At 37.8% G+C, this 27,767-nt stretch overlaps 1 protein-coding gene and 1 long non-coding RNA gene across 5 annotated transcripts; one reads left to right on the forward strand and one right to left on the reverse strand.

Annotated features, from left to right (window-relative positions):
- Positions 1-1,465: 1,465 nt before the first annotated feature.
- LOC122551607 (nuclear receptor subfamily 4 group A member 2) lies at positions 1,466-19,452 on the reverse strand. 4 transcript variants are annotated; one of them, XM_043693785.2, is made up of 11 exons: positions 19,285-19,452; positions 18,122-18,173; positions 15,837-15,936; positions 15,292-15,363; positions 6,587-6,709; positions 5,248-6,107; positions 4,416-4,545; positions 4,121-4,284; positions 3,436-3,638; positions 3,149-3,327; positions 1,466-3,012 (listed from the first exon to the last, which is right to left on the reverse strand). In XM_043693785.2, the coding sequence occupies exons 6-11, from the start codon at positions 6,103-6,105 to the stop codon at positions 2,756-2,758; spliced, it is 1,791 nt and encodes a 596-aa protein (XP_043549720.1). In that variant the 5' UTR covers positions 6,106-6,107; positions 6,587-6,709; positions 15,292-15,363; positions 15,837-15,936; positions 18,122-18,173; positions 19,285-19,452; the 3' UTR covers positions 1,466-2,755. The 4 variants fall into 4 exon arrangements, with proteins under 4 accessions (XP_043549720.1, XP_087845194.1, XP_043549719.1 ...); XM_087989068.1 differs by having other exon boundaries at positions 5,248-6,089; positions 15,292-15,936; positions 19,285-19,445; XM_043693784.2 differs by lacking the exons at positions 15,292-15,363; positions 15,837-15,936; positions 18,122-18,173; positions 19,285-19,452 and adding an exon at positions 8,354-8,565.
- LOC148149627 (uncharacterized) lies at positions 8,735-27,174 on the forward strand. The gene is made up of 3 exons (XR_015757690.1): positions 8,735-8,956; positions 22,997-23,212; positions 26,020-27,174. It is a non-coding gene; the product is annotated as an uncharacterized LOC148149627 (long non-coding RNA).
- The last annotated feature ends 593 nt before the right edge of the window (positions 27,175-27,767 follow it).

Consider the following 27,767-nt stretch of genomic DNA (forward strand, 5'->3'; position numbering starts at 1 on the left):
AGAAATGCAGCACTGTTCAGAATTGGTGAGAGGTGGAAGAATCCCATAGAACATCGACAAAGGCGCACCAAAAGGACCCTCGCTTCTCAAACCATTTAAGAGCCGCAATCTCTAAACATTCTTCCCGAAAATTTGGAAACATTCTTTGAATGTGAAACTGGGTGATTGACATCAATAAGTAAAACACCCTCTGGAAAATTATAGTGCAAATTAGATTATTTTTATTTCTTCTGCCCCAAGTTTTGAAGATAAAAGTGACTCTACCATAAGTAATTCAGGCTAAAAAAAACTTTCCGAAAAGTCACTCTATTCAGGTGCAGAAATTTGAGACGAGCAGAAACCTGCATAAACCAGGCGCTGTATGCTTTAAAACAACTCGGGATTAGCGTTAAGAAAAGCCCTTGGCAAGTTCTAATCAATAGACTGCCAATTATGTCAAAAATTAGGAATTGGGGCTCCTAACTCTAAATATTAAAGAGAATTCGCTAAATGTGAGTAACGCGCTGTTTCAGTAGTGACATTCCAGCTGCCTACACCTGACTGCGATTTTTTTCGAGGAATGCTGGGCTATCAGTCCCTGACAGTTTCTGTGTTGTTGTGAGAAACTTTCTTCATTCCGAATATCAATTCGTACCGGATTTCAACCACTAACAACAACGGAAATATTCATAATCGCTAACTGTGGGTTGTTTAATTGATAGCTTTGGGGAATTGAATAGTCGATTAGCGGAAACAGCGGGTTCCAACTGCGCACACCTTCGAATAACATAACTGCGTCAAGGTAATCATTAAAAAAAAAGCGCTTTGTGCATGCAGGGCCACCGAAGCAGTCAGTGCGCGAAGAACAACTCATATCGTTTCTCTGCGCGACCAATCTGAATTGCTTATCTGGAGACAGAGAAGCTAATCTTGTGACATTCATGAAATCGAGAAATTCTCTTGGTAGCTATTTCCTTTAATTTATTTGAATCCCAAGACAGAATACATGAATAACCGATAACCAAATGCTATCCAGATAGGATGTTGGAAACGTTAATTGCATTTCTCATTAGGAAATGTGCTTAAACTGATGGGACATTTCTGATGAAATAAGAAAAAAAATGCAAATCAGCCATAGAGCAGGGCATATACCTATCGCGGATATTAGATAAATACTTTTAAATCAGTAGAGTTTCTGTTTTTTAAAAAAATCGCGCCGTTTAGTGAAAAACACATCTGCATGCCATAATAAAGATTTGTCTAAAGTTAGTCAAAAGAAACTACTAGGGAAATGATCAATCTCATACAAACGCCATTTACTATTTTGCTCTTCCGAAGCGTCACAGTAAATAGAATGACTATGACGGATAGGTGTTTGCATAAAATGAATTGTTATGGATGATTAGAATGGAAATGGTACATGACTTTATATGCAAATGTAATGGAAATTTGGATTGAATACAGATGAATCTAAGAAACAACGATCTGAAGACATCTTTTTTTATTTGTGTAAACATTAAATGTTTCTTTCTCAAAGAAAGAATTCTCAGAAAACATACTTTTAAGCATTTCTAAATGTAAGATACACAATAGAAAAGGCAGTGATTGTAGGTCAAAATGTATACGCACCGCATACATATATATATTTTAATATACAAAGTAAAACCTACATGTATGTAAATACTTTCTTTTAAAAATCCCACTGAAACATGAAATGACAACTGTCACCTTTTTGCAGACATTTGGAAAGTAAGACAAAGTGCTCAGTAAGTTGCAGGAGGTTATCTCTAAAAGCACTCTGAAAACCGTCGAAAGCAGTAGCATGCAAATTCATGTTAGACGACAAAAATAATAAAGATATAAATTTTTATCAACATCGACAATACATACAACACTTACAAACAATGAATGCTGAACGGTATTTACAAACACAATGTATCCTTGTAAGATGCCAGTCGGTTTATACTTGTAGCCAAATGCTAGAATTGTACATCTGCTAACAAGATATCAAATACTACATCCGTCTTTAAAAAAAAAACTAACAGACTACATAGTGTCTGGAATACTATTTCTTAGGTTTTCATACTGTAGACATAATCCATCGAGAAGATACCAAGTGCCTATAATATTTCCAACATACAAATATGAAGATTAGTCCCGCAACAGCATTCACATGCTTGGCCTTTATAATGCACTAACCACTAGAAGATCTCCATTTTTTTCTCCACTCGTACATTTCAAATCAACCAGAAAAATAACCAGAGCAAAACTTAATTTGTTAATTTACAAGTATTTGCAGCTTTCACTGGTGTTATGAACGCATCACATCATCTTATCATTGCTGTATATATATAAGCCAATTCTTTGTTATATATAATACGGCATTAGGTCTGCTTAGAGCACAAGCTTTGCCGAGTACGGAGTTTAGGTTCCACTGTATACACTTCCAATATGAGTTCTATCAAAAGTTGAACACAGCTTGACAGGAATGCACGTATCCCCATTTGGGGAAGCTTCAACTCGTCAATAAAAAAAAACAAAATAGAGAATTAAAAACTGTATATACCACGTTTTGCAGTTTATTTGCTGTGAATCCTGGTCAGTAAACGACTGTTAATACAAAGTTCTAACAAGCGCAAAAAGTTCTCAGGCTTTTTGCAAATGTGTTTGGCACTGAAGTTCCGTTTCACTGCAGAACTGTCTGCTCGATTTCTGTAGCAATTTTAACATCCTTTATTATTAGGTTTCTTTTCAGTTCAAGTGCTTAGGGTTGCTTTCAAAAGGGTAGTGTGTCTAGGAAGAGCTTATCAATTATTGTTGGGGGTGGGACCAGGTCTTCCAGTTTTAGGTAGAAGATGCGCTGAAGACCTTGTGTGCAGAGGGTGCGAAGCTCAGGCAATTTCCCCAAAAGTTTGGATAAGTAGTTTGGACGATTTAAGTTTCCGCCGTTGAAAGTCACGTGGTCTTTGAGACAGTTTACAATTTTACTTTGAAGTTCTTCCACTTTCTTGGGTTCCTTCAGCCCGTGTCGCTCTGCAGCAAAATAAATGAGAAACACAAATGCGAATGTTACCAGGTTGGAGTTGGGCAATGCGACGGAGAGCTAAAGGGGGGGGGGGGGGGGGGATTCGACGATTTAAGGAGAATTAGTTAAAATTATCGCGCTGACCTGTTATCATGGCTAGTGCAGCAATGCAGGAGAAGGCTGAAATCTCAATGTTCATACTGTGGAGATTGGAGGAGAATTCAATGATTGAATCTATCCACTCGCCAAAGCCACGGACGCACTGCAGCCTGTGCAGCACCACCCCATTGCAAAATATTAGCTTGCCGTCCACTGGGTTAGACCTGGAATTAACAATAATAACACCATTAATTGCATCTCAATAATAAACAGGACTTAATTAGAGAAGAACAATAAAGCTGGGCGCACTGAAAAAAAAACATGTAATGTACCGGTAGGCCAGCCTCAGGACGAACAGCTCCAGAAAAGCCGATTCAAAGAGCAGCTCCTGGTCCTCTTTTGGAAGATCAGCATAGCCCGGGATCTTTTCTGCCCAGCCGCGGATGATTTCCATAGATCCTGTCAGAAGGTCATAAAACTGCTGGATGTGTTCTGTATCTCCGCCGCTCAGCTGGTACTCGGGATTGGACTGGAACTAGATTTTCATGAAGAAAGAAAATCAATAAAGTCCTGTTAGGCTACATAACGAGTGAAATGACACCCCCTTTTGTACAAGAGCAGGCCTGGTAATTATGGTCACAATCCTACCTTGTGTTGGCCAATTAAGACACGATAATCCCTGGTGTTTACTTTTTAAGGCTTCTTTTAAAATCTCGCAAACTACCCTAACCAGTTACAACAAATTTAATGAAAAGCGGCTCTCAATTCCACATGGTTAAACTACAATAACTTCAGGAAAAAAAACCCATTACGCTGGCATAATGTTCGCTGTTTAGCCGCAGTTCAGAAATCAGGTGTTTGCTTTAGTCTGTCTGTCCTACAGCTTTAAATGTAGGCAAATTTGTCTAACTTAATGATAAACCTGGCAGTGGTGAAATGGAGACCCAGGAATTGTTGAGACAGGTAACTCTTGGTCAGGAGTCTGAAATCTGGTGGAAAAGCGATTGTGGCACTCACCCTGGAATAATCAAGGTTGGACATGGCAGGGTTGGAGTCGACATGCGCTCTGACCAAGGCTGTGATGAGGCTGACTGGCGGGGAAGGGGGAGACGGCTCCTGGGGGCTCTTGGGCTTGGATGGGAGACGTCCCCTGCGACCCTTCAGGCTATCTGTACGAACAACTGGAAAATAAATGATTGTTAAACTTGAAAGTTGTGTTTCCTGGGTTATTAATTTTTTTTAAAGGGTATCTACAATTGTTTTATTTTTGAGTACGAGTTAGTGCAAAGGCACAAATCGCATCAAAACTTACCTTCCTTCACCATGCCAACAACAAGGCACTTCTGAAAGCGACAATACTGGCACCTGTTCCGGCGGCGTTTATCAACTGGACAGTTCTTGTTCGCCAAGCAGACGTACTTAGCGTTTTTCTGCACCGTACGCTGGAAAAAGCACAATGCGAAAACGTTGGTCAGTAAAATTACCAAAAATATTTACTTCTTGTCTGAGACATAAACACGTACAGATTTTAAAATAAGCCAGCGATTTTTAAGCTGAAGCTTTTTGCATCACATGAAATAGATGGCTATTTGCAGGATTCAGGGGAACTCTAACCGTATGCCTCTTTCCCAGCTTCTCGCTGTTATTTGATATGCGAGCAACAGAAGAAGCAGACACTGGGTAAATATAAATTCGTGGGCATTCATATTATTTACATCCCTCCGAGACCCCTCGATTTAAAATGATAAGATTATTCAATCACGGTGGTGAAATAAAGAGATCACTTTAATTTTACCATAGGGAATTCTGTTCCACTTGGTTAACTTAGACACGGCTTAATGTTGTTACCAATTTAAATCTCAAGGAGTCGTCTGACTTTGTGACATCCGCTAGCTAGGTTCTCTCTCCTATCTACATTTCAGGCAAACATACGCTTCCAGTTGCTGTAGCCAGAAATTGCATTACTTCTCATTGCAAAATCTCTGCTTTAACCCGAAGTACGAGTTAAGTGGATGTCTTTGTAATAACTGATACTGTGTACCGCACCTTTTTTTAACCTGGCTGATAAAATGAAATCCTTCAGAGCATTGTTAATGATTAAAGACGCTGGAAACTTAACTCAAATTTTAAAATTAAACAATCACCTTGAAAAATCCTTTGCAGCCCTCGCATGTGCGGACCCCATAGTGCTGGCAGGCAGCGTTATCCCCGCAAACTGCACAAAGGCCTTCGTTTGATGGAGAGTTTCGAGATGGAGGTGATGGTACCTGGTTGTCCATCAGTTGAGACCCATGACCAATCTGGAGACCAGGGAATCCGACGGATGCCTGTTTTCTGATAGGATTTGGAACAGCGAAGTTCTGACTGTCCACTACGTGATGACCACCTCCCGTCTCAGGATTCATGGAGATATGTAGAGGATTATCAAATCTCATTTGACAGCTGGATACTGGGGTACTGGGGGGCGACTGCTTGAAGGAGAAAAGGGATAGTCTTGAGACAGGGGTTTTTCGCTGATCTATCATATGAGTGGTGGCTACATAGTTTTGGGAAAAGCTGTGAAGAGAACTGGGGTCATCCCACAATGGGCTGTGCTGGACTTGAAAACCTGGAGTTGTTGGGGTAGGGGGTGGAGATGGCTTGTAATACATGGAACCAGAATGCATCATCTCCTCTGGTGGATGCTGCAGGTGATTCTGTTGATGATAGCCGTGCATCTGGATGTCTTCAACCTTGATGGCGGAATGCTGGTTGGACAATGGCATCTGGTACAAGCAAGGGGGTTTCACGTCGTAATTGGAGCTGTAATTCTCCATGAAGGTGCTGAAGCTTGGAAGGGATGTAGTTGCTGTGATTTCAGTGTTGGTGAGATCCATGCTGAATTTGACGAACTCTGGCGTTAAGAAGTCAGAGCTGTATTCCCCACTGTGGTAGCTGTAGCTCTGAGAGGCAGGACTGGCTCCTTGTGGCGATGACCCATACTGAGCTTGAACACAGGGCATGGCTGTAAATGAAAGTTCTGAACATGTACTCATACCATTTAAATGCATACGACCACTACTATATCATTTTGCTTCACACATACCAACAGCACTGTAGGAATCTGAACTAAATGCCTCAAAATCACTTCGTTTAACCTCTTTTATTTACTTTTCAGGGCATGCGTCAAAGATATGAGCTAAAGACGATTTAACACATTCACACATTATGATTCTTCTTTGTAACATTGTTATTTGTCACTTTAAAATGATTCATTCCAATATTCAGCCCAAATTTCCTTTTGTTATCTAAGTATTCGAAAAGAACACAATATTTGTAATGTACAGATTCCCATCAAATTTGAAACTATGCTTTTAAAACAAAAGATTTATGAAACACGTGAGAAATAATCTTCCGAATTGACTGAAGAAAAATAGCAATACAATTGAATTAGAATAATTTAATAAAATAACGTCCAATAACAGCGTATTCAACCTAACGTACCTTCAACAAAGTGGTTGTGAAAGAATTGGAAAGTAGACACTGTTGTGATTTGAATTCCCGAAGAGTAGAATTCGGGATCTTTTTCTTAAACGCAATTCTGATAACAGTACAATGAAAGCTTTTCTGAAAACAGATAGAAACAAATAATCATTGACTCTCACGACAACTCTTAGTTGTAATGGAATATCAATAATTGTATTCCAGCGACTTTCATGGGACACATAGCGTATCATTTTACCTGTTTCAAGTAACATTTTCTTTGCGACTCTTCATTTCAAAAGTTTATTTAATTACTCATTGATGTACCCTTTAATACAGTAGGTTTCTGCGACCTCAACTTCTAGCCCTGATTTTTTGCTTTGTGTCACTTATCATCCTCTGGACCTTTGCTTAAATACATTTGTGAATTGTCTATGTAGTTTAATTATAATTGGATAACATTAATAACATTCTCGCCGTCTGTGTACACTGGATCACATTTCCTGGACAAACCAATATACCAGCCCAGAAGGACTGTGACAAACGCGCAAGACAGAAAATGCACTTCTAAAAGAAGTTTGCTTCGAAATAATATTTTAGAAAGTGTGCGGCATTAGCATTACGAAGTGCTCAAACTGTTAACTTACAGCTTTGGAATAGAATGTGTGGAATATTCTGTCTATTATTATACGCCAAATAGCCGTATTGAGAATACTCACGAACAAAGCAGATAGATGAATAAATAGACAAAACAGCCAGATAGACACAGAAAGGGGGAGATGTCCAGTATTAATGCAAATTAAATTAATGTCCTGCACGTATAGGAGGAATACAGTCACAGACGAGGTAGATACGTAATCTTTGAAATATGCTGATAGGTGAACGTTCCCGAAAGAAAATTCATTTAAAGCTCCTTCGCTAAATCATTTTGGTAGTTTTATGTTATGATTCCCAAGAAGAGACTGAGCCAAATAGTAAAAGTAATAACCATTGGCTTAACAATAACTTTTTAGCAACATGAAATATATGTTAGATATGTATTGCGCAAACAACTATCCAGTGTTAAAAAGTAAAAAAAAACTTTTTGAAATGACAATCATAATTGTGTTGACATGAACTTAACATATCCGCGCAGTTCGACTTGATAATTTGCGAGCTGTCATAATTACAAAAGATCAAGCAGATCTTAGACTAATTATCAACAATACCCGCTAAGGTAAAGCGAATATGTTCTTCATAACTAACTGCACGCTTCTAATTTTCTGTAAACTGTCTCCTATCGGCCTGTAAATCTTCTGGACTGCAAACCGATGTGTACACATTGCAATGTGGGCTTCGCCTAGGTGGACGAGGTAGCTTTTTTTTGAGTATATCATGTTGCTGGTCGCAAGAATTGCACGTGTGAATGAGATTCCGCTATCGCTGATCCCGTCCAAACAACTATGGTAGAGCACCAGGTGGAACGTACAGGTAAAAACAAACCCACGCGGATCAACATGCACATTGTCTACAACTTCCAACAGGAAGAGCAGACACTCAATCATTATTTTAAATTATTATCAGGATGTGTCTTTCACATTCTTAATGACAGCACTGGGAAGGGTCGGAACAGTAAAAGCTCGAAGTCGATAGCTGTTGCCATAGTTCTAGAATTAGCTACTTCTCCAGCTAGTTCACAATATCCTCGATAAACTAAGCGATGACAACCGGAACAACAGCGGTGAACAATATCGGGACATATTCACATAAACACGCATCGTGAGACTACTCGAATAATTCAATACCTACTTGTTAAATGTTTACTTCCACTTCTCATTTAAATACTGCAGATCACAGGGTGAGTAGAAACTCACTTCAAAATAGAATGAACTTTGAAGTGTTAGCAGTGTTTGGTTTAAGTAGCGGCAGCAGAGGTACAGGTTGCTGTTCTCCGCACTCTGAGCAGGCGATCAGACTCGGACTGGCCCTACTCTCCAATGTGCCTTTGTTTATGTGAGCTCCTCTCTTCCACCGGCAGCGTGTAACCAAGTCTCCGAGCGTCAGCGAGCGTCAGCGTAGCCAAACCCAATGAGCGCCCGAGGGCTGGGCCCGCACCACACGGTTGGCTAAGTCTCACTTTGGTAAATTTCCGAGGTGACGTTAACACTCCGGATTTTTAAGGTAGTTGGGGCATGACTTGAAGCAACCTCTTCACCTCCTCTTTCAGCATTTCCAAAACAACACGTAGTTGGAATATTCGCCGTTTAAAGCTTATCGATCTTATTGATCACTTATTTTGGATGTATTTTATCACGGTAAACTGCGTTTTTTTTATTTCCACTATATTCATTCCATTATTAAAGACTTGTTCTGTCAATTCTAGTAATTCGGTTGAGCCCGCAAAGGAAATTGGTGAGTGTAATAGCTAGCATTGAAATAAAATTCCCGCGTTTTCTTTAATCAATTGACATTTAATCGTTTAAAACACACGTATTTTAAGGATCACTTTATTTTGGAGACAGGGGAAGTGTCCTGTTAATGGAATTTTAAAAATCAGGAGGTATAATAATCTCGGATTCCTGGATGCACGGGACAAGTTTCAGTTTTATACGTAAAATGCACATTTTTTAAAAAATCTGCACTGAAAATTGCGAAATTGGATACTAAAATCGCCAGTCTGCTGCAGAACTAAATATAAAAGTCCAAAAATTGCATGTATGTTATATATACTCCGGTGGAAATACTGTGGAGAGGACGGGCTGCTCTGGGAAAAGTCTAGTGACTACCTTTAATGATGTAAGGCGAGGAGAGGACAGAGGGAGCTCATTAATCCGGCCTGTTGCAGAGCAGCGTCAGTGAATCGTGGGCGAAACAATTTAATGAACGAAAGGAAAATGTGAGCGGCTGTGCGCCGAGCCCGGCAGAGTGCCGCGTGACGCAGGAACGCTGCCATTGACGCAGAGAGGCGGCTCGGCCAAAAATAGCAGGTCTGGCAAAGCGCTGTCAGTCTGCAAGTGATGCACACAGGGGCAGGGCTCATTCCGGCTATTTTAAACCCCGTCGGAAACTCGAGAACACCAAATTAAGACATCGTGGATATTTTTAGAGCTAGTACTTCGGCGGAGGGATTTTTAAATAGGGTCAAGTTTGTTTTGTGTCTATATATATATATATATGCAGGGATATGCTATTTGTGTAGTTTATGCTGTCTTTTTCTTGTGTGCTTACAATACTCCACTTTTGTCAAACTCTCAATCAAGCAAGTCGTTCTGTATCCCGACCGATTCGCCTTTAATCACTATCCTGTCCGTATTTACTAGTCCATTCTTCACCTTCTGTATTTGAGGTAACAATTGTTAAGGGACAGCAAGATTGATTCCTCTCCCGCATGGAGTGTTTTTATGTTCTAATAGAGTTCCACCCCAAGCCCCAGTTCAAAGTAAGAAAAGGAAAACAATTTCAGCAAAAACGCCCATTTCGTTCCTAAATGGAAATGTACTTGGCAGGTGGTATATTTCCAGTGGTTGACAGCTTTGCAGGTTCTTCATTTGGCTGGAAACAGTTTTCAAATAACCGGAACTGTTGCAGTTACATGTTTCAACCAGAAAGAGGCAGTCGCCCTCAATTATATTCCATCAAAACAATACATACTTTTCTCAAATAAGTTTACATATAAAACCAAATAGCACAGCAGCAGATTTAGCTTATGCTCACCATTAGAGTAGCTGGCTAAAGTATAAGCTGCCAATGTATTGAGATTTGTTATCAGCTAGATAGATGGCAGTAGAATTGATTTAAAACTATTCTGTAATCATTCCAGAAAATATATCTTGAGTAGAAACATTAATTACCTACTACCCTATTGCTCCAAATCAGGCCCATTAGAAAAGACCAAAACTGAAAGATATTTTACAATTTCTATTCTTGTTTCTTTTGAATTGGAATTTTTTTTGCATGTAAAGGGCTTGTTAGGGGTGAGGTAAAGAGAAAGTAGAGACACATGACACAGTAAAAATGAACAAGACATTTATTGTTAAATGAATAGTACAGCTGAATTGCAAAATTACTCTAAGAGTCAATCAAAAGCAACTTGCTTGGAACCTTGTCACTCCAGTCTTCATTTGCTTCTCGCAAAAGTTATTTTCATTTATTTTTCTTTGGTATTTAATTACTCAAAAGGATATTTGATTTCCTAATTCCATGATACAAAACAAATCCTTCTTAGCAGCAGCAGCATAGATAATAATCAAATTTCTGATGCTGGTAATAAAAATAAACTAACTATTGAAAGAATCACATGCACATGACTATTTTAGATTGTTTATGGTTTGTGATAAACGTTTTCTATGGTAGTGTTGAAAATTTTAACATGGGATAAACAAATTAAATGGTACTAAGAGTGCCTATATAATGTCCGTATAAACTGACCCCAATAGATAGTACTATACATGAGCTTGTCTGCAAATGGTTCTTAGTAATTTCCAACTGATGTAAAAATCATTCCCAAAACTATTAATAGAAAATTAAAATAAAGTACATTCAAGCATTCTTATTTGGCAAACTACTCACACATTGTCAACAAAAGCTGGACAGTATTCAAGGAAAATAAAAAGGGCAACAATTCTTGTGCCTTGAAATTAATTACAAAATGTGAACATCCAATTTGTCAGCTGACACTAATACTTCAGTTAGTTGAGGGTCCTTCTGTGAACCCTCGAATGCAGTAGTCATGTCCCTGCCCTGAACCAGAGGTGTCTGGGTTCAAGTCCCACCTGCTCATCAGAAAACATAGGTAATCACCCTGTTCAGCAAAAAAAAGTAACTGAATTGGCACAGGCACTGCATGAATAAAGACACTTTGAAAATATAAAAAGGCCTACATTCAGTGCACAATCCAAAAGCATTCTCCTTATCCCTAAATCCTTTCCAAAATCAACCAAGTCTAGTTAAAACATAGACTCTCAAATCAAGTCACAAAAATCAAAAATGGTGAACCATGAAATCTAAACAGAAAGTGAAGGAAATATGTTAAAAGGTCATTTACACACAGTCTCATCCCTCCATACCAAAATGTTCGCTCAGTGCAGTGGTTGAATGACTTCCTCATTACATCCATGTGAGTCAGCAGCTAACTAAAAACCTTGTTTCTTTGTCGAATAGAGTGAAACAGTATACTCATGCCTTTAGCAATTTTAACTCTACAATGATCCACTTGTATCTTAGAAGGTTGTATCCATAATATTCTTTCAGCTTTATCAAAATTGGTGGTTTCGCAATCATGAGTTTGTGGAACTGTCACTTCAATGTTGTTAGATTGGCTACATTTAGATTAATTTTTCATGTCAGATATTATTTTCTACCCTCATCCCACTCCTGCACGACTCTTAAGCCAAATCTGATCAAAGTTTGAATATTTGTTACATATCCAAGACAGACATTGCGATCTCTTTTCTAGCATTGAGCAGAACTATTAAATATTGATTAGATTCAGACATCAAAATACACGATTCCTCTACTTGCCAACTACCTCTATTGTATCTGAACCCACGAGGAATACCCAAGCCTTCAATAATACCACCGACTTCCACCTAATCCCATCTCACTTCAGCACATTGAGAAGCTGAAATTTTTTGGCCTTGCCTGAGTTACCTCGGCTGGACTCCTGACCAGCTTCCCATGTTCAGTCCTCTTATGAGCTGGTAATCATTTAAACTCTCCTACCTTTATCTCAAATTGCACCATGTATTTTTAACCTTTTATCCATATGCTGAAAACAAAACATGCCAGAAATCATAGTGGGTCAGGCTGATTACATGGAGAGCTTGCTGATCAATGCTGGATTTCATTTAAGGAGTGCCTGAATTTTAAAAGTTCTAATCTTTGTTTCCATGATTGTCCCTCGTGGTGTCTGGAATCTCATCCAGACTTAAAACCATACAAAACATCTGTGATCTTCAAAGTCTGGCCTTAAATATCTCTGATTTTATGTTGTTCCACCAATAGTGGTCATCCCTTAAGTTGTCTCAGCTTCAACTCCAGAATTCCCTCCCTAAATATGTCCACATTTTGCTTTTGAGATGGTTCTTAAAGACACCCCTGACCAAATGTTTGGTAATTTGCCCTATCATTTCCATATACAGCCTTTAATGTATAAAAGATACTTCATAGGAGCGTTACAAAACAAATGAAGATACCAGGGCATCTTCATATTTATTTGTTCACAGGATATGGCTGTCACTGGCTATGTCAGCATCTCTTACTCAACTCAAAAGAATGGCTAATAAATGCCGGTCCACACAGTGATGATCAAATCGAGTGAATACTTTTTTTTAAAGTGTGCTTCATATTTTTTATTTATAATGCTTCTGTGAAATGTGCTGGGACATTTAAAGTGTATAAATATAGTGCCATTGATCAATTTCATACATTTGGCCTTCAACTGATTTGTTTCACAAGTCTGTTTTTTCCTTATTAGTGATCAATATAACTTTCCTCTCCTGCTCTGTCTACATCACCATACATGAAAAAATCTGCACTTCCCAATTTATTTGGTCTTCTTTCAAATCTTGGGTTTGTTCAATACTATTCACATTAGTTTTTCATTTTTTGAATAAAAAGGAAATTAGTAAAACACCTGAAAGTAAAAAAAAGCCTAGTCAACATTTTAAGATGGGGCCTTAATTCAGTGCAAATTTTCACCTGCAACATTAACTTCTGCTTCTCGGTCAGGTGCTAACTGATCTGTTGTTAAGTATTTTTTTTACTAGTCAGTTCAACGCTGCTGTAAAACTGTCCAATCATAACACACACACACACACACAATGATCTATATAATTACAAAATCCCTGAAAACAGTTTAAAATTAAAGTAAATATGGTTATATAAAGATTTCACATATTTCCTTCAGACTTATTTTTAAAAAGAAAATCAACTTGTATTTGATGTTGAATAAAAGCAAAATATTGCAGATGCTGGAAATCCAAAATAAAAGAAAACACTACAGAAACTCTAGGTTTGGGGAGTATCTGTGGAGAAAGAAACAAGGGTTAATGTTTCAAGTCTAAAGAGTCTTTTTCTGAATAGTATGTGTTCTCCACAGATGCTAACAGACCTGCTGAATTTCTCCAATATTTCCCAGTTTTAATTTTGTTGGATATCTATTTGGGCTGTTCAATTTAATTTAAAACCAAAGTTTAAAGATTTTTATTAAAAGATTTTACAACTTGTTTTTAGATCCCCTATAAAATAGAACATTCTGTTGCCTAAATTAGTAAAAACTTAAAAATTATATAACCGATAAGTCAAATTTAAATGAGGAAACACAGGGCTATGGACAGACAGAAAGGCAATTAGTATTGAAATACCCTTTAACAGCAAAGCATGAACTAATAGAACAAATGACTTAATAATAGAAGCAGAGATGTTTACAGCTGTGATCTTATAGGAGGAAAAGCATTAATTAATATTACTCAACTTCATATCAGCATTAATGCTGATCTTGGGAACGTTTTAGAATTCTAGAAATTATGTGCCAGGCTAAATTTTTTTTTTTAAATCTAGGGTTTCAGTATTATACACTCAATGCATCAAAATACAAGAAGAAACAGCCAGTGATTAAATGTTCAGGATTGAGAATTAAACAAACAGCTGCATGTGCATCAGTAAGATTACTGAAATAAGTCTCTACTAATCTAGTTTTATAATTACAAGCACTGCAACGTAACCCAAATGTATTGTGAAAAGTTCTTAAAACATCTGAAATTTAATCAGTTATGACAAATTTTTTAACTTCAGATATAGCTGCAGAAACTAAATTTGGACTGGATTTGAAATGTATTTATACATTAACATTTCAGTGTGGTCCAAGGATAGAATTGCCAAATCAGCAAAAATGTGATTGCTGGTGAAGACAGGAAATAAAAGATTATATTGCCCCTTGTTTTGAAGTCATTTGCAATATGTTGAATGTAATCCGTCCTTTTCAGTAATACTAGATATCTCAAAATGTTTACTGTTTCAGATTACAACTTTGTAAGAGGTGGTGGATTGCAATAGAATTCATGTTTAACAGGTTTTCTTGCACAATTTTATTAAAGAACATGTTATCATGTTAATAAAAGAAAGGCTTGTATAATTAGATAAAAGTCCTCTAGGATAATGCATGCTTTTGAAGTACAGACTACAATCTTCCTTCACAATATGGAAGCTGTGTTGCACCTCTCAATGTAGGGTTTTTAGGATGGAAGTTTACTCCAAAAAAAAAGATAATTTTTGCCTGTGTCATGAAGCAAGAGTATAATGACAAGCATCAGAGGCCAAGGACTTGCTGACAAAGAAGAAACCCAAACAAATTTTAAAGATCAATTTGCTTAGACCACATGGTGATCCCATCAATGTAATCTACCCTTGCTTAGCTGAAACATGATATATCAATGTGAAGAAAACTCAGCACAAAACAAATATGCATAATTGGATACAAGATAGATTTTTTTTTATTTGCAGAATTGATCATGAATTAGTACTTTCTCACTGATCAAACAGGACTGTTGTTTGCTAAACGAAATGCTCATCCATTTCTTACATAACACTTCAGAAATATTTCACTAGCAGCAAAGCACTTTGAGAAATCCAGTGATAAGTCTCTCTTTTTTGGTACATCTTAAATACACCTTGTGCTAAAAAGGAATTATCACAATTCACAGTGGCTCAGTAGTTAGCACTGCTGCCTCACTGCACCAGGGACTCACATTGATTCCACCCTTGGAGCGACTGTCTGTGTGGAGTTTGCACATTCTCCTTGTGTCTGCGTGGGTTTCTTCCTAGAATCCAAAAATGTGCAGATTAGGTGGATTAGCCATCTAAATTGCCCAGTGTCTAAGAGTCTACATGCTGGGTGGGTTAGCCGTGGGAAATGCAGGGTTACAGGGACTGGGTAAGGGGTTTGGGTCAGGGTGGGCTGTTCTTCAGAGGATCAGAGTGACTTGGTGAGCCAAATGGTCTGCTTCCACGCTGGAGAGGTTCTATGAATTAAGGAAGAATTTCTGAATTTTGCCTGTGAAACAATATAGTTTTAATGGTAATCATACAATATTTTGATGCAGTGTTAATGCAGATTTTACGAGTTTAGTATTGACTTTTGTAATCTTAACATACTGCTCCCTTACTCTGTATATCTCCATTTAGAAATTTGCAAAGAAAATTCAAAATTCAACAGGCCTGTTTAATCTAAAGGTTTTTTTAAAAATGAAATCAAGTATCTAATATTAGATATACAAATGAAGTCTAGCATCACTTTCTACTTATCTGTAATGGATCACGTATGTATTGTGCTATTAAAAGCTCCACTGCATTAAGCACAGCAATCTTCAGGGTTAATGAAAGAGGCATCTTCACTGTAAGAAAAAAAAGTGTTAATGTTACGGCTAGGTTTTAAAAATATTCATTATAAGCTTAACATTGGAGTTAAAATAAGAGACAATAACCCTGAAACTTTGAGTAGTAACATATTTTTATATATCATATTGCTGGAAAAATACATTTGTTGAAGCTTCTTATTTTGCACTCAGTCACTAGCAGTCAAATTAACTGATTTATTTCTCAGGACAATGCCTTCACAAGAGTCAATCTACTGAATTGAAAATTTAAATAAAGCTGGCAGTTAACTACCACTCAGCTAACTGGTGCATTCTCCATGGCAACACTTTTACTAATCAGAACACATATGACAACCAAACAGCACTTTCTTCTGTCACAGCACAAATATTTGTTTTCCATTTCATTGGTATTTATCAGGAAATTGTCCTGATGAGTGCAAAATGAAAAACTCGGACAAAATGAATTTCCTTTATGTAGCAATACTGGAATTCTCTGCTCTCATACAATTATTCATATGCCATGTTACAGAGCTACAAAACTCATTTGTGCAGATTCAGTTAATAAGTTCTGGCTTTTAAATTATTACCCCGAGCTAGTGGTTGGAAATTGCACATGAATAAGCTTTGGGTGGGAAAAAAAACATGCTTGAATATGATACCATCTATAATTAAGACAACTGCACTACCCAGTTTACGTATGGAGTTTGAAATAAAAAATGCCTACAACGTGCATGTTAGGTTAAGAAATCAAGAACAGGATCAGAAAAATAGTATCAACCACCAATCGACTTCAATGCTAAAAATCATAATATTATAAATCTTTAAAAGTTACCTCTAAAAGGTATTGCCTCATATGGCCTGGTATTAAACTTTGTCTGGTAATGCTCCTGTGAAATAACTTGGTGTTTTCTTCAAAAACCTCAACATGAATGCAAGCTATTGTATCAGAACTGCAAATTACTAGAGTTTCTGGAACTGTTTTAGATTTTACTCCAAGAGATAATTAAAACCAGCAAATGAAATTCTATGCATAACATAGCTTTTTTTAAAACAAAGCATCAAAAAGACATGAAATATCTACTGCAAACAAATCATGTACAGTTAATCTGATCATGTCCAAAATTAAATTGTAATTGAACTATAACTTTACACACTAAACATTGAACAGAATGTTAAATCTGAAGGCAAATTTAAATGTTCAGGTAAAGGACATTGATACTGGTGTCGAGACATTACATGTGGTTACTTGGCTTATGCATCAGCCATTTTCTGATTAGGTACAGCACAGCCCACATGATGTTTACTCTGCTCCGAACATCACATCTTCTTTTAAACCTTCAAAAACATTAAGTCAGTAGGAATTCAATTTTTTCTTAATATTCTTGGAAATAGAATAAATTTAATGACAAATTAAATATTGTCTACAAAAAAACGTGCTCAAGATGACTCAGCTAACATCTAATAATAGTACCATGCACCTGTGTAATAGTTCCAGCTCAACAAAAACCTACACACATTATAACAACTGGCCTGAGACACAGTATTAAACACTGTACAAAACAGAGTCACAGAGAAAACGATAACAAAGAAAGGATAAAGCTGAAAGAAAGCATACATGCATATAGTCAGTAGAACCAATCACTACTGAAAAAGATCTTAAAAAAAAGAACAATTTATTTTCTAACAATGTCACAAATGACAAAAATACCAAGCATGAAAGATTGTTAGCGCAAGATTTAATGGGAAGTCATACATCACTATTCTTTAAATTTCAAAATCATACCACACGGAAGGCCATTTGGTCTTTCACATCTTTGCTGGATCTATTGCAAAATTCTTATGAGTCTCGCTTTCCTGCTTTTACCAAATGCTGCTCTCATCAAACTACTAGCTTGCAATAAGTTTACCGTGCTGAAGATTATCTAGGTCATATTATTTATCTAACTAGTTTCAACACAAAATAAGCAATTTCAATATGTTAACACTTTTGAGAAAAGTCACTTTCATCCAATTTATTGATGCATCTAGCTTGGCAAGTGACATAGATGTCATTAAAAAACAATACACACCAGAGATGCAACAGCAGCAGGAAAATAAAACATATGGTTTACACAAACACAGTACTCATTAACAGTGTAGATTTACAGCAGCAAATGAATCATGCCTACCTAAAACACCAACAGTTCACATTTATAGCACTTACTTAATTTAAACCAAACTTCTATCGTCAATACATGAGTCAGTATTGGCTGGATCTGTAGAAAATAAAAGTACATATTGCATTTAAATGTTATTATGCTTATACTTTGCTCCAATTCCTAAATTTCACAGTAGAATACCAAAACTTCCCCCTTTCCCTATTTAATGCAGCAGTTTATATATTTATTATCTCTAAATATGACAAAGTTGCCCCCATCAAAGATTTTGTCCATTTGTTGGATTTCATTTAAACATTTATTGCAATTTTTCATTCTGTATTCTAAAGCCTAATATAACCTAATTTGCCTTCACCACATTACAATAGATTAAAACCATTCTGCTCATTCTAAACAACACATATTGAAAGCATTTAGCTATACAATACTGTAACTTATTGCAGTACAAAAACCCAAAATATGAAGCAAACATAATTCTCTTGCTAGTACCACATATTCTACAGCATAAAATTAATCTTTGCCATTGAGATACTACTGTCATTTCACACATTGTATATGATTGATTCTACTGAAGGTTAGAGGCTAAATGGACCATATGGCAACATGTTGCTTTCCATATGTTTACATGCCTATCCATGCTTAACCATTTATTAAGCAACATCTGTATCCCATGTGCATCCTGTTATGCCTAATCGAAATCTGCTATTACTCAGTTAACTATTACATAATTTACATAACTAATTATTACAATAATATATAATTAATGTTTTTGAGGCATGCACTTAATTATGCAATGGGCGTTATTTTTGAGAAAACTCTCGATTGAAATTCAGCATTAGAAACAGCAGATAGGAACGGTGCATGTGATGATGCTACATTATATTCCAAACTTATCTTACTGCAGAATACACATTAAAAATATTTCTTTTTCCAAAAAGCATTGAAAATACACTAAGCGATAAGCATACTCCCACTGAAGAACCAAGTAGCATTCGACCGGGTGAAATTTAAATATATTCTCCATTCCGTGGAAATATTAACACTGAAAATACACAATTTCAGTAAAGTTCGCATCTTTTTTCGCATCTTGCCAAACCAGACTCCTTTCTTTAAAAAAAATCTAATAAAGAACATTCAGCAAAAATCACCGCTCTTGGGTTTCAACCACACCACTCACAATAAAACAATAAATCGCGGCAGCTCTACTCACCCAGAGCGGGGAATTAGAAGCAATTGAGGAGCTGCGGTAGGGTCTGTGGAGTGGCTCGGGCCCGGGACTGAACTAACGGCTGACTCCACCGACCGCGTGCCTATTCCGACTGGAACTCTCCGGGATAAAGGCTCCATTGTGAGCAGCCGCTCCTCCACTCGCGCTCCTAACAAACTGCACAACCGCGTCACACTGGCGTCAATGGAGACATGCTCCGTGACGCGGCCACCGCGCGCTCACTGCCTGCGTCATTCTATAAATAGATACATTTGTTTCAATTACAGCCCAGCGCCTGACTGATGGCTTTTTCCATTGACGGCATGCAGCGGATTAAAAAAAAACTCCATACACACGGAAAGGGGATCCTCGCAAGTCACAGTACAATGGAAACACAAGCTCTACTGCGTGTGTGATGATGCATTAGGATAATAGCGAATATTATCAGACAAGCATTGTCCCAAATTAGAAGTAGATGAACAGATTAAATAATTCGGGCAGCTGCAAAGTTTCAAACAGAACATGTAAAATTTTCATTTCAGAGATATTATGTGTTGTGCCGCAGTTCCTGCCCTGCAAGTTCTTTGCAGGAGTTCCAGCCAAACAACAAACTTGAAGTGGACCCACTTGTGCCATACCTTCTATTGTTGAATTTTTATGGGCCGTGTCACTTTCGCAGAATAACTATGTATTTATATTTCATTTACAGTAGATAGATTGTAAGTAACAATTTGAATCTTTTATACGCATGAGGACAAATTCATTGTTCCCTCCTCTCTTTCCAAAACTACCAAATGCCCAGAGTCGACAGAAATTTGGCATTTAGAACATTTCTTCCAAATGCTAACTCCATTCTAATGCTGGATTAGTGGTGCTGGAAGAGCACAGCAGTTCAGGCAGCATCCAAGGAGCTTTGAAATCGACGTTTCGGGCAAAAGCTCCTTGGATGCTGCCTGAACTGCTGTGCTCTTCCAGCACCACTAATCCAGAATCTGGTTTCCAGCATCTGCAGTCATTGTTTTTACCTCCATTCTAATGCGCACGAATTCACATTTATCTTCAGGGGAGTTGGAGGAAAATATTCAAATATTCCAGTTAAATTTATGGTTGTTTTGAACCTCTCTAGATTCGACAATTTGACTTTAACTGGCATTTTTCCAAAGACAATCATCTGAACAGCCATTCTATCTCCCTTCATAGAGTTCAATTAAAATAAAAACGTAGGTGAGACAGATAAATCTAGTACATCTATACTTAAATGCTTAGGACAAACTTTGTTTGAGAACGAGTTAACGGATGTAATTGAAGGAGAAAGAAGTTTTGTAACAAAGACTACTTCCGTGATCACTGTCCCAGCACAACATGCATTTTTTTTGTAGATGTCTCTGTGGTATAATAGGCCTTTATAACCATAACAGGTCATTGAGAAACTCTTTAGCAGTTACACAAAGTCAGGAAAGAGGACCGGGGTAGACCATAAAGCTCGTTAAGCCTGCTCTACCATTCCGTACAATCATGCTGAACATGAACTTCAACTCCACCTTTTTGCCCACTTCCTAAATCCTTCGATTTCCTGGGAGGCCAAAAGTCTGTAGCCCAGTATTAAATTTATTAAAGGATCCCAAAGATTCACAACTGTTTGAATGAAGAAATTTCTCCTCAAACTGTGCACCCTTGTTTTAGCTTTCCCAGCCATTGGAAGGAACCAACTAGCATCGACTGTATTAATCCCCTCAGAATCTTGTGTATGTGTTAATGTGATCACAATACATTCTTCTAAACTCCAGATAATTTAGACCCAATTAACTAAGCCTCTCGTATCCAACAACACTCTCTCATCTGAGAGACCAATTTACTTAACTTTCACTGTCCTGCCTCCAATACAAGTGTGTCTTTCCTTAATAAGGAGAGCAAACCCAGAAAAACTACTCCTAATACAGTCTCACCAAAGTCTTGCCCAATGGTAGCATGACATGCCATTGTTATACTTCTAATAAAGACCACCATGAAAAATATTCTGTTTTTCTCTTCTTATTAACAAAGTGAATGAATTCACACATCTCCAACTGCTACATTGTTGCCCACTCACTTAACCTGTCCACACCTCTTTGCAGGAGAAAGTGAGGTCTGCAGATGCTGGAGATCAAAGTTGAAACTTTATTGCTGGAACAGCACAGCAGGTCAGCACACCTCTTTGCAGTCTGTTGGTACTCTATTCAAACTTTGCATTTCTACCTATGTATCACCAGCAATCTTAGATACATGACCAGATCATTCAGCTAAATCATTAATATTAAGTCATCTTAGCCTCCATACATGAGCACACAATTCCTATTTGTCAACTGCCATCTCCATGTTTGCAAACAGATTGTCATGAAAGTTGGGCACAATGAGAAGAGGCAGTTGCAAACATGAAAGGATGGAACAGGTTGTACTGTCTTAACGGATTTCACAAAAAATTGATGCATAAATAAGGAAATCACAAGCCTTCTGATATCAACATATTGATTCCTCACTTGCAGCCAGGTACTAAGTTAGACAAATGCTCTGGTTCAAAGTCAGATACCTCCTTCCATAAAATTGCCACTTGTATTTTGGTAAGTATGGCTACATTAGTGCTTCCAGAATAGATCAGACAAAATTTCAGCCTGTATTTCCAGCTTTAGTTAAGGCCTCAGAGCAATGAAAAGGGTAATTACTCATGACAAAGACAATTTGTTGACAACCTGGCTGATGACACTGGTGCACAGCCCTTACACAGACATACAGTATGCATGCTTTGCCTTATTTGAAATCATCAGCAAAGTCCTTTGCAGTTCAGATTGTGTATGATCATGCCCTCCAGTGAATTGACAATGATGCTATCTTAGCTCCCTTCTTTATGGCTATAACGGATTCTGATCTCACCTCTATTTTATTCTGTAAAATATATGCAACATCAGTATCTGAGGTGACTATGGGAATGAAGTTAAGTTACAGAGTTGCCTTCTTGCTGTTGTTCTACCGCCTTTCCACAGTGCACCTTCTGCATACCAGGATGGAAAAAATTACAAAGGTAAGGTTGCGTTTTGAGTAGGGCGCGATTAAAAAGTATATTTTTATATCATGTGTAGTTTGCAAATCCGAAGGGAGTGTGTGGTGAATGAAAGTGTAATGTGAGGAGGAAGAGTGGATATAAGAATGCCTTCACTTTCGATGATTATAACTCAGGCTCATGCTCTATCACTAACACTAATGGTTACAACATAAGACCATAAAAAATAGGTACAGAGGTCGGCCTGTTGAACTCCTCAAGCCTGCTCTACTATTCAATAGCTAATCTGACCTTCTTCATGTCCATTTTTCAACAGTTTCCCCATAACCCTTGATTCTCCTACTAACCCAGAGCCTATCTATTATCTTCCCTCACTCACTGTCACACATCCAACTGGCAACACCAATAACCTTGCTGCCTACTCACTCACTCATGACACCTCCCCACCCGTACTAGACATAACAGCTATGCCATCCACTTCTCTCTTTTTTAATACCTAAGGTGATGCACTCAGCATTGAATCTTCCATTAAGGTACTTATTAGCATCTGGAGGCTAATGCCCTTTTAACAGAATATTCTCACACAGTAATGGTGTGATACAGTCATACAGAATCATATCTATCAAGCAACAATTCCAGATTTATTGTTCACTACCCTGATTCTATTTTTTCCCATGACAGAATAGACAAATTTGGTGCTGGAATCGGGGAGATTGAGATTGCATGGGAGTGGCACCGAGAACGTTGACTCTTGACTCTGGAAAATAATATGAAATAAATCATATAAATCATCTTGGTATGACTATTACCACTCACTCGCTAAAGAACTGGTACCCCTTCACATTGAACATTGCACAAAGGGAGCATTGAGGAACCACAGCAGAAAATGTGCTCTATGTGAGTAGTTACACAAAACCAACAAAAAGCTGTGAACAATGCTTTTATCTGTTGTACATTATCCAAATTCACCACCTTGTATGTCTCTGACTCAATCTCGGTTAAAATTCCACCAATGGCAGATGGTGGAATTTGAATTAATCTTTTTAAAATCTGAGATTAAGAATCTATTGGTAACCATGAAAAAAATCAAACATCTATATGCAATTTATTAATAATATTAGTATGCATACCCCATGAAACTTGAAGAATGAATGGAGGCCATGCAGAACATGACAAACTGCTGGATGTGGAGGAGGGGAGAATGGCTTTTAGTAATGGGTTCAATCAATCTAGAGTGTCACCCCCAAACCTCCAGTGAGGTGTCCTGATTCTTCACTCTCCATTGTCTATTGATGATATGTCTGGTTGGCTTCGTTCTCCTCTGCAGATTCAAGATGTGTCACCCTTTTGCCATCTTTTCTTCCAAAAAAGCAAGTGCAACATTCAAAAGCCTTTTCTCCTCTTTGCTATGACACAGTCTTTCTCAGGTAAGATTCCCTTCAGTCACAACTCCCAGGATCTACTCCAGTCACATTGTATCTCCTCTTTAAGAGGTGCATAATATTGGCCCCCTACTCAGGAATTCAATCAATCAACAAAAGTTCAGCACTGGATGACACAGAATTCATGACAACAAAGAATAAAAGGTGTGTGCTTATTGCAATAATGATCCTTGAATCTGTTTTTGGTATCAAATTTTATCTCCAGTGTTCCAATTCCACTATCTTCTGATGAATCTATAATGGATGGCTCCTTTCATAGCCAAGTCCATGACCACTACTGTTGGGAACAAGGATAACATATAGTTTGGAACACCTACAGGTTCAAATACCTTTTGTAGACACTCACCATCCTCACTGTCACTGGGGAAAAATCCTGGAACTCCCTCCCTAATTATATTGTTACATCAACGTCTACATCAAATGAATTGTGGCAATTCAAGAAGCAACTCCATCTTCTCAAGGACAACAAATATTGGCCAGTGGCACCCACATTCATTGAATGAATAAAAGAAAATGCTCTTTGAGCGTGTAATGGGCTTAATATTTCAGCATCAAAAGAGTGAAATGGAGGTTGATGAGGCCCAAAAATACCAGTGAAGAATAGCGTGTCAGTTCCCTGAGACTATACTCAACACCAGCAGGGAGGGTGCTTGGGGCTCAGCAGGTCTACTTACCCCAAGAAGGTGATATTACTATATCAAAATGAAGCTTAATAACAATAACAATTGTGACAAACTTGAATTATCCAGTGGACTTATATTTTCCTGAAACTGTTTGCAGATTTCACCATGGAGGTAGATTGGAAGACCAGCCTTAATGGCACTCCAACAGGGTGTAGATGCAATGACAGGCACCATGTTGCTGAATTTCATTGCCAGTCTTTCTCATCCCACACCACAAACACTAAGTCATGACCTAGCTGATCTATTTATACCTTAATTTAAGTTTTACAAAGCTGATGGGAAAGCATTTCCATCTTGAAGTCTCCTCTCAGTTACTCACTAACTTGATTGAGTTTTTGAAGAGGTGACATAGACGATTGATGAAGGCAGAATGCGAGACATTGTCTGTATTGACTTTAGCAAGACGTTCAACAAGGTTCAGCATGGTAGACTGATAAGCAAGGTTAGATCACATGGAATCGAGGCAGAGCCAGCCAATTGAATATAAAATCAGTTTGACAGTACGAGATGGAGGGTAGTGGTAAATGGTTATTTTTCAGACTGGAGGCCTATGACGAGCAGTGTGTCACAAGAATCAGTGACGGGTCACTGTAGTTCGCCATTTATATAAATGATTTAGGTGTGAATAAAAACGGTATGTTAATAAATTTGCAGATGACACCAAAATTGGTGATGCAGTGGACAGTGAAGACATTTATCTCAGAGTACAATGGGACTTTGATCAGATGGGCCAATGAGCCATGGAGGGGCAGATGGAGTTTAATTTGGATAAATGTGAGGTTTTGCATTTTAGAAAGGCAAACTAAGGCAGGACTTATATTGTAAACGATAGAGCCCTGGGGAATGTTGTCAAACAAAGAGACCGAGGGATGCAGGTGCATAGTTCTTTAGAAGTGGAGTTGCAGGTAGACAGGTCATTTGGCATGAGTGCCTTTATTGCTCAGTGCAATGAGTATAGGAGTTGGGGTGTCATGTTGTGGTGGTACAGGACATTGGTTAGGCATCTTTTGGAATACTGTATGGAATTCCAGTCTCCTTACAATTGCCTACAGGAAAGATGTTGTTAAACTTGAAAGGTTTCAGAAAAGATTTGCATGGATGTTGCTGGGGTTGGAGGATTTGAGTTATAGGAAGAAGCTGAATAGGCTGGGGCTATTTTCCCTGTAGTTTCAGTGGTTGAGGGGTGACATTATAGAGGTTTATAAAATCATGAGGGACATGGATAGGGTCAATAGCCAAGGTCTTTTTGACAAGGTACAGGAGTCCAAACCTAAAGGTTTAGGGTGAGAGGGAAAAAATTTAAAAGGAGCTGGAGAGGTAACATTTTCATGCAGAGGTTGGTACTCATATGGAATGAGCTGCCAGAGGAAGTGTGGAGGTTGGTGCAATAACAACATTTAAAAGACATCTGAATGGATACATGAATAGGATGGGTTTAGAGGGATATAGGCCAAATGATGGTAAATGGGACGAGATCAGTTTAAGATATCTGATCGGCATGGATGAGTTGGACCGTAGGGTCTATTTCTGTGCTGTATAACTCTATGACTATGACTCTATGACTTACCATCCCTTGCAGGTTACTGATCCTTTCAAACTTGATGGCTTCGAGGGCCCAGTTCCACCTCACTTGGAGAGTGAACATATCTCCAAGACAGTGCGAAAGTGAGGACTGCAGATGCTGGAGATCTGACCGAAACGTCGATTTTCCTGCTCCTCTGATGCTGCATGACCTGCTGTGCTTTTCCAGCACCAATCTAATCTTGACTCATATCTCCAGAACAATTAAGATCTGGGCATTTAGTAATTCATAACTGAATATGTCTATTTATAAAAATTAATAGCAGTTGTTTACACATAGAAAATATGTTTTGCAGAAGTCTGAACTGCTTCACATTTTAAAATTATGTTGTTATGTAATATTATCCCTTTCACTGAACGATCTTTTTACAAAACTCTCCCCACCTCCTCGAAGAGGCACTATTACCCTTTTTCATGGAAACACTCTTCTTCCACTACTTTATTGAAGCAGGCTTACTCTTTCTCTTCAGTTAATCTTGTCCTCATCCCTCAGTGACCACTCTTTAGTCCTGACACTTTACATTGCTGCCCCAACTCTTGATTTTACTTGCATGTTATTTTGTTCTGGAACGAACACTCCACCAACAGCATACACTGCAAGAACTGACTTGTCACACCAAACAGAAAAATTGCTTACGTAAGTGTTTGTGTTCCTGAGACTCAAAAAATTGACACCAGCTATGAATGCATCACTGTAGGGAATTTAACTTAGCCTCATATTAGCATAAAACCCCAAATAGCATCACAAGTGTATCAACTAAATTCCAAAGTGCTGCTACTACAAGAGATGGCACTGAAAATGATTGTTTACCATGGTGTACTTTAGGTATGTCAGCCTACATCAGTAAAAAGGGACTGATGAAGAAATGTAATTGGAACTATGTCATACGAACTGTGAAGCAAGTATTATTGTAAATTATATGTAAATGTTACTTATAGATGTAACTCTCTCTATGACTGTACATGTAAAATAATTAATGTGGATGGGTTTTAAAATGGTCTTTTGTTCTCAACCTGGTTTTATCTTGGAAGGGTATTTCTTTGTCCAGTAAGGAACAGTCATTTTTTGGATACTAGCAACCCTAAAAACAGGATTAATTAATAAATTAATCAGATTATTTCAACTAAACATGGCCTGAAATAAAATACTGTGTACCATATCTGTAAAATTGCAATATAATTTACGTGCATTTTTTCACAAGAATTGGCAGATCTTCAAATTTCAAATATCGCTGGCAACTGCTTCATCTCAGTATGAGAGCATTAGTGACACGCACCAATTAATTTTGGGAAATACATCTTTAGAACTTCTCTATTTAAGATTAGAAAATGCTGAAAACACGCAGATCTGTCAAAATCTGAAAACTTCTCATGTGTAAACCTTCGACAGTAGTTTTCTTTTCTCTTTTCTGAAGTTCACCCAATAAGGGACATTTGCAATATGGCAATAAATTAAGTGTTATGAAAAAGATGGACACAACTTTGTTTACAGATTAGCTTGCTTAGCAGAGGAGATACTTTTGACATTGATCTCGATAATCCTCTTCGTCTGCAGGGCAGCTCTTACCTGTCTTGAAACATATGTTGGTCTTACAAAGGAATAATCATAAAATTGGAGTGATTGATGAACTAAGACACTGAACTATAATACAAGATAGACAGAGGTGAGCATGAAGCCTAAGCTTGGATTCTTAAGATCATGGAGCAGAACAGATTAGATGGAAGTTGATGTGTCTATTTATATTT

This window comes from Chiloscyllium plagiosum, unplaced genomic scaffold, assembly GCF_037043375.1.
Source record: "Chiloscyllium plagiosum isolate Xiang-an unplaced genomic scaffold, Cpla_swu_hap1 HiC_scaffold_7, whole genome shotgun sequence".
NCBI lineage: Eukaryota > Metazoa > Chordata > Chondrichthyes > Orectolobiformes > Hemiscylliidae > Chiloscyllium > Chiloscyllium plagiosum.

What these genes read in the sequence shown, in the direction of transcription:
- LOC122551607 (XM_043693785.2), bottom strand. Translation starts at nt 6,105, where the DNA reads ATGCCCTGTGTTCAAGCTCAGTATGGGTCATCGCCACAAGGAGCCAGT. An exon ending in GCTGCAAAGGATTTTTCAAG is followed by an intron (nt 4,546 to 5,247) that starts GTGATTGTTTAA and finishes TGCTTTTTCCAG; the next exon opens with CGTACGGTGCAGAAAAACGC. An exon ending in CCAACCTTGATTATTCCAGG is followed by an intron (nt 3,639 to 4,120) that starts GTGAGTGCCACA and finishes ATGAAAATCTAG; the next exon opens with TTCCAGTCCAATCCCGAGTA.